General features: G+C 40.4%; 1 protein-coding gene across 1 annotated transcript; it reads right to left on the reverse strand.

The window, feature by feature from the left end:
* Positions 1–1,631: 1,631 nt before the first annotated feature.
* zgc:92162 (group 10 secretory phospholipase A2) lies at positions 1,632–4,155 on the reverse strand. Its single transcript, XM_017429309.3, has 4 exons — positions 3,965–4,155; positions 3,330–3,498; positions 2,596–2,702; positions 1,632–1,810 (listed from the first exon to the last, which is right to left on the reverse strand). Exons 1-4 carry the CDS (start codon positions 3,999–4,001, stop codon positions 1,653–1,655), a joined length of 471 nt encoding a protein of 156 aa, XP_017284798.1. The 5' UTR covers positions 4,002–4,155; the 3' UTR covers positions 1,632–1,652.
* Positions 4,156–7,401: the final 3,246 nt, after the last annotated feature.

Raw genomic sequence — 7,401 nt, forward strand, 5'->3', positions numbered from 1 at the left:
ATATAGGCTTAGAATTCAGCACAAAGTCTTGTTATTAATGGGAAACATGACACAATTTTTGCAATCATATAATGTGCCCTTTTTTCCAGGAAAAAGGCACAAAACGTTGAATTGCTGTATCATGTTAAGCACCGAGTCTATGTCAGAGATCACGCACTGCAAAAAGTTTCACACAATCCAACAAGTGTTTTTGGACTGACCCAGATATTAACTTTCAGTCCTGAGCTGGATGCTGCGCCGTGGCACCGTCTCCCATTTCAGTCATAAACTCACGACCTGTTTCAACAATGAAGCCGTGTTCCCTGAGTGAAGAGGAGCGGGTCATCTGAGAGGTTTTAGATCACAAACGGTGGTGGAGAAGATTTTTTACTGGACTGACAGCTGAAGAGATTTTATTAGAATCAAAACAAAAACTTTGAGACGGAAAGCAGTGATACAGGGCTGAAACCAAATCTGTAATCTGAAAGTGTCTTCTTCTGGGTCACCAGATATGGAGAACACAACCCAGTCCACATGAAAAGTTTCTATCTTCTCAACCAAGTATGTTTACGAGTTTTAGCAGACATTCTGTCTTCGCAGAGGGACGTTAAGATTGCACTGGGACATTGTGACATTATGATTTTGTTAACGGGCACCGTCTGGAGAGATACTGACCAACAGCTTTCATGCCAGAGTTTTAGACTAAGATCATCTCATGATGAGAAATGACAACGCTGGAGTCGTTCTGGTCAAACTTAGAATAAAGTTATGCATAATCTCACAGGATACGGGGAGATGTGATGATCAGAGTATGGATGTGTGAATGTGAATGACTCTCAGCTACTATGACAGCAGATTTTAGCTCAATATCTGTAAAACTGACTGAGTTATAGCCATGTTTGTGTTTAAAAGCTGTGGCAGCCACCTTAAATTGGGTTGACTCCAGTTGTAGATGTACATCCAATGATTACTTTTTGCAAGTTTCATTAAAATCTGCCCTCTGGTTCATGGGATAGTTTGCTAACAGACACAAGAACACACAAGCTGCCTGGACGTGTGCCCTGCAAAGATTGGCTGTGAATGTGGCACCATCTACAGGGTACAATCTAGATTTCATGCAACATAAACCACTTAATGTCCTCTTGGTTTTGCATCCCTGTTAATGTTTCTCGCGATGAGACGTTGCACGTTCCGAGGACCTATTCCAGTTTCAGAAGGACTTAATTGCTTACAGATAATCTGCTCCAAACATTAGGAGTAAATGAGCTCACCTTCTATACGGCAACATTGGTTCACGAGAAAGTTATTGCTCAACAAACTGTGACCGTGCTGTTGATTCTGTAAAAAACCCTTAAAAGGAGCTGAAGTGTGAAGAGCTGATGCAGTAACACACCCCTGCTGCCGAGACTGCAGACTGAAAATAACTCACTTTATTAACTCACTTACTTCATCAGCTTCCTCGTGTTTTTTTTGTCCCTTCAAACACCAGCGACAGGAGGCGAGTCAGAAGCATCTTATTAAAACACTTCATCTGAAAACAAGAACTGATAAGTGCATTTTCCATTTAATAACAAGACATCTAAATCACTAACAACTGATTACCAAAAGATTTATTTCCACGGTTGCTTTAGAGTCACAAAAGGCACACAAGGAGTAAAAAAAAAAAAAGCTTTTTATTTGTTTTTGTAAAGGTTGCACATTGGCTGCTCAGAACCACACATGAAATTTGGCCACAAGGCGTATTTCTGGTTGTAAGGTGATTTCTTTAAACACCTGGCTGCTTCTCTGTCACATTTGCAAATAAACTTTTCACATTTGTCCGTTAAATCATCTGTGGAGAAAAAAAACAGAAAAGACGTCTGTCATTAACAAGCTGAAAAAGAGGATTTTAATTCTATATTTGTGTAAATTGTTATTCAAACTTCACATCATAGGCTTTTTTTTGGTTTGGCTGCTGCCTTCTTCAAGGGTTGCCACAGCAAGCAAACTCACACGAACAATTTGACAAATGTTTCACGCCGGATGCCCATCCTGCCAAAATGTGGGCCTTTTACTACTTTTAGCTAACCCTTTTCTACTTTTAGCTACTTTAGCATTTTGCTGCTTTTGGCCTGTAGCTGGCATTTTGCCCCTTTGAGCTTTGTAGCTAGTCGAGTGTTCTGCTTTTTTAAGTGTTAACAACTCAGTTTCAGCTTCAACAAATTTCAGCTAAGTCATTCAGCAGTCAGCACTCACACCACATTTTGCAGAAAATGTAATTTCTCAAGTTTTCCACCTCATTTTTCTGCTTGCAAAGTTTCAGCTAAGACTGTTTCCACTGAAGTGTCCAAATTGTGACATTTTTTTAAGAAACCAGACCATATTTTTGGTATTCTTTGTTATGGCTGTAGCTTATACTAATACTAATACTAATTACTAATATACTAATTTATGGGCTCCTAAAAAAACAAAGCAAATGGATGGATGGATGGATGGATGGATGGATGGATGGATGGATGGATGGATGGATGATGGATGGATGGATGGATGGATGGATGGATGGATGGATGGATGGATGGATGGACACCTATATGTAATGTCTCTAAAAAAGCAAACAAGGAATCCAAATGTCAGTACCACACTCAGCCTTCTTGTCCTCACACGTCCAGTCGTAGGGGACGATCTTTGCTTCGCAGCCCTGACGTTCTGCAGTTCCATAGCAGCAGTCGTGCTTGTGGCAGCACCTGTAGGACACAAACAGCTACATGAGTGGATTGTTTTGAACTCTGAGCTCGGTCAAGAGTGGGCCGGGTCGAGAGAGCAGTAGGTGGGTGGTCGTGGGACACCACAGCTATTTTAAAAACGGGGCAAGATCACCGCTTTGGCTTTTCACAACAGATATTTTGTAGTCAGCTGGTTTTAAGTGGGTGAGATGTCTTGTGGTAAAAATGAAAAAACAAGAAGACAGTAATTAAGATTTGGGTGTGGAGTTGCAGGCCCATTTTAAAACTCTTTGGGGACCGTGTGAGTCTGCTGAATTTGGATCCTTCCATCTCTGGTATAGTGTTTTTTGGCTGAGACGTCGTCAAAAACGGAAACTGTACATGCATCACTGGATGACAGATGACTAGAAAGAGTGAAAAAAAACAACAAAAAAAGAGGAAATAATGTATCCATACCATCCCTGGAGTGGAGAAAGAAAAACACACTGATTGACATCCTTTGGAAAAGATAATGTACGGGTAGCAAATATCTAAAATCTGCTGATTACCTGCAGTTTTGGCACACGCTATAATCAGGTCAAGGTGTAGCAACAAAAGTAAAAAGCAGGATTCACTTTTTGTGCGATTTGTTTCCAGTGGCTGCCTCACCAGTCTGCCTTGTCTCTGGGCCAGCCTTGACCCCCCAGCCCACAGTAGCATCCGTACATCAGATAGGACACAGCGGATCTCCCTGTGCTGCATCTGATGGCTCCTGCAAGCTCAAACAGCCCTCTTTTAGTCCGCTGGGAACCGTGCGCTGCCACAGAAGCCACAGCCACTGCGAAGAGAAACAAACAACAGAAGAGGAGGAACAAACTTAACTCTCTCTGTGTGCCCACAGCATCTCATCTGAGAGAATTTCATACATGATTCTACACACAAATGGACACAACGTTAGGAGAATCTTAAAAAGATCTCATATAAGACAACTCAAGGAGCATTAAATTGTCAGACGCTCTTCTGTAGCTACACTGAAGTCCACAGAGACTCTTTTCCTTAGCAACTTACTCTGAGAACTGACTTCATCCTCAGCCTAAACATCACAAAATTCTACAATAAATGCTGCAAAAACAGATAAAACCGTGGGGCAAAATCCCACAACTTGTCTGCACTCACTATCGTTCTCTGAATCACTGTCTGTAAACACGACTCAAAACTCAGACTCTACCTGTTCTATAAATAACTTTTCCACTCTAATGTACTTTCACTGCCACACAAACCTTAAAGTAAAACAATCAACTTACCAGATAACAGGAGGAGTGTTCGGTGAAGTGCCATCATGGAGTGCAACAGGCAGCTGGACTCTTCACAACAAGGGTTCCTGGACCTCCACTGTCTGAGTGCAGTGTGAAGTGAAGAGGGGAGCTTTATTTAGAGGCTGTTTGAATAACCTCCTGCACCATCATCGCTGGCCGGAGGCTGTAATCCAGGGTTTGTGAAACTGGGCTCCCCCTGCAGGGAACAGCACACTGCTGCTTCTCAGTTATCTGCTTGTGCGTCTGAATCTGGAATTTTTGAAGCATAAGTAATAGAACCCTGAGTGTGTGTTCTACGCTCTGTGTGTTATTTTCTTCTGTGTTAAAAATATCCATTTCTTCTGAATCATTACTACTACCACATCAAAGTTTAGCTCAGTATCTGTAAAACTGACTGAGTTATAGCTGTTTTTAGGTTGCCTGATAATTATTTGCTTTGATAAATTATAGGGCTTGATTTCGCAGTGTTCCAACCATGTTTGTGTGCACAAATATGAGACGATTATGCTCCCTGGGGAGTGTCCTGGAAATTATTAACGCTGTATAATAATAATCCAGATATTTATTTTAATCAAGTATTTCTCTTTCCAGTATTCCCCCCTCCTTGTGTGTACACAAAAACAGGTAAAATATAATAAAAGAGCCTGTTAAAGTAAATAATACAATTGTAATGCCAAGCAAGGGTTGCATGCAGGTTTTTTACTCGTTTGAATCTTGAATAGACAAAACAAAACACCTCATTTTGTAGCTTTAACCTGTGAGAATATATTTGTTAAGTCAAGTGGTTTATTCAGTAGATCAAGGTCTCTCAGGACGCAAAGGTCAAAGTTCAAATTTGCTCATGGCAAAGATGCCCTCGCCAACAACTTGTGCAAGATTTAAGAGCGTTCTGAGGATAATAAATTAAACTGTGTGTGATCTTCTGCTCCTATTAACATTTAGTTTTGAAAATAAAACTTCTAGAAGCATTAAAATCTGCTCTTATTGAATCTGCTCACAGAGTAAATATTTATTTATTGTAAGCAAAACAATATTTCAAGAGATGACAGCTTTAATTAATATAATGTGTTTCAGTATTGTATTTTTTTTTCTTGTGCTTCTTTTCCAGCTTTTTCTCTTGAAGATCAGTACGTTAACAAACAGGCATCTCTTCAGAAAACTAACTCTCAACACATATTCAGCTCACACAACAATCAGAGAGATTCCAATAGTTAATCATTACCAGCTGCATGTCAGCTGGTAATGATTAACTATTGGAATTGTTCAGTTGACAACTTTCAGGCCTTATCTGGACGTAGCTTGGAAAGTGTTCAGACTTTGCTATTCTTCTCTTTTGAAAGTATTTCCTGGTTGTTTTGAGTCGAGCAGCTTGTCACACAGTTTGGTTTTAATAAGTGGGCACAAAGTGTTGGTCATTTATTTCTTTAGAAATACTTCTGTAAAATGTGAGATAAGATCTTCCTCTTGGCAGAACACGACTTAAGGTTTTCTTGTTAACTTCTGTTACAAAACTCCCTCGATGAATTGCCACCTTACCACGGTGGAAGGGTTTGTGTGCCCCAAGATTCCCATTCCTGGACAGTTTGCCCCCTGTGTGGGTGTGACAAATTGGTTTTGGGTGAGGGGCCTGACTAATTACAATTTAATGAACTCTTTTGATAAAAAAAAAAGGTTAATGGACACTGATACCTCACCCAGACCAGGAAAACCTCACCTGTCAGCAACACCTGGGGTAGAGCCTTGTCTGTGTTCACCCGGTGTTGGTATCTACACTTATGTGGACCCAACCAGGCACAACCTGAACACAGGGCCACCCTCTCGAGGACCCCCCACCTCCTACAGGAAGCACCATCAGCATCTGGTGGGTTTGCAGCCAAGGCCAAAGCAGCTAGATGAGGATCACCTGCTCCAGGACTGAAGCCATGCTCCTCAGTCGGTAAAAGATTGGAAATGAGCCACTGCCTGGCGCAGGTGACGTGAGTGGCATGAGTCTCTCATGATCTTGTTCAAAGGAGGAATTATATTCATTGGGGTAGCATCTGCAGTGGTGCAAATCCTGTACCAGTGCCATAATGAGGACAGAGCTGAGGTGAGGGGCAAAACTGTCAATTTACCAGTCAATCTACATCTACCTTTGACCTATGGTCGAGACTAATGATAGAAAAAATAAAACTGTGCATACAAGAGGCTGGAATGAGTTCTCTCTGCATAATGAGTTTTCTTTTGGTCAGAGACTTTCTGACCACTAAAAGTTCACATTCACTCACATAACAATGCACAGATCAGAGGCAATGTATGGTTCAGTAAGCTGCCCAAAGTTCTTTTGGCATGTGATGGGAGAAGCTGGAATCAAACCACTAACCTCTGATTGGCAGATGACCGCTCTTCCTTCCTGAACTGCAGTCACATGGATGGATGGATGGATGGATGGATGGATGGATGGATGGATGGATGGATGGATGGATGGATGGATGGATGGATGGATGGATGGATGGATGGATGGATTGATTGATTTAGCTGCCACGAAACATCATCCATCACTGAAGATTTTAACAAGCTGAATAAATATAAAGTATATCTGAAAGAAACATGAGGGAAAATATTAATAATATTATTATTATACATTAAATTTTGTGCTACAACTTAGATGACGCACGATTCAACTTGGAGTATCACAGTTAAACCAGCAAGATTCTTTTCTGCTTTGTAACATGGTGAGGAAACGTAACCTCATTTTGAATGTTCCCAAACAAAGAAGGCCATTGTGGGTTTAAGGAGGACGAGAGATGCGACAAACTAAGTTTCCATCCTAGAAGGGGATGTTTTATTAGAGAAAGAGATACTTGTGTAGCCACCTGGTAGAAATGAAACTGAAGAGAAACAGAATAGGCTACATTTTTTGACAAAACTCAAATCCCTAGTGTTTCCAGTAAGTCTGTGGTGGAGAGTTCAGTTTGCAGCCACCTGTTGTGACAGAAGCATCAGATCAAGTGATTAAAAGAAATTGAGCAAACTGACAGATAATTCTGTCCCTGTGTTGGGAAATAATGCAAAAAAAAAAGAAAAGGTCATGAACAGCATAACATACGGTTTAAAAATGACAGGTCATGTTGGTTATATGTTTTTCTGTCAGCCACCAAAAACACATTTGTTGGTCTAAACCTGAAAGTTTGGACTGAGAACATGCATGATAATACTTATTTCAACATTTGAACAACTTTACTAAATTTAACCAACTGCAAATCGTTGCTCTGTTTTTAAAGGCTTTTAAATTCAAAATAAAACAGCCAGGAATTTTTATTTGAACTATTTGTTGTATTTATTTTTAGGATGATATCCAATATTTTATTTCTTTTTGCAATTGATTCATTTACCTGTGGAGCATGACACAACATGCTGAAGTATGATCAGATTAATAAAAAAAA

This window comes from Kryptolebias marmoratus, linkage group LG12 (genome assembly GCF_001649575.2).
Source record: "Kryptolebias marmoratus isolate JLee-2015 linkage group LG12, ASM164957v2, whole genome shotgun sequence".
NCBI lineage: Eukaryota > Metazoa > Chordata > Actinopteri > Cyprinodontiformes > Rivulidae > Kryptolebias > Kryptolebias marmoratus.

Coding starts and splice junctions, on each gene's coding strand:
- zgc:92162 (XM_017429309.3), bottom strand. CDS start 4,001: ATGATGGCACTTCACCGAACACTCCTCCTGTTATCTG. Junction 2,703..3,329: donor CCCAGAGACAAGGCAGACTG/GTGAGGCAGCCA, acceptor TGTGTCCTACAG/GTGCTGCCACAAGCACGACT. Junction 1,811..2,595: donor GGACAAGAAGGCTGAGTGTG/GTACTGACATTT, acceptor TTTTCTCCACAG/ATGATTTAACGGACAAATGT.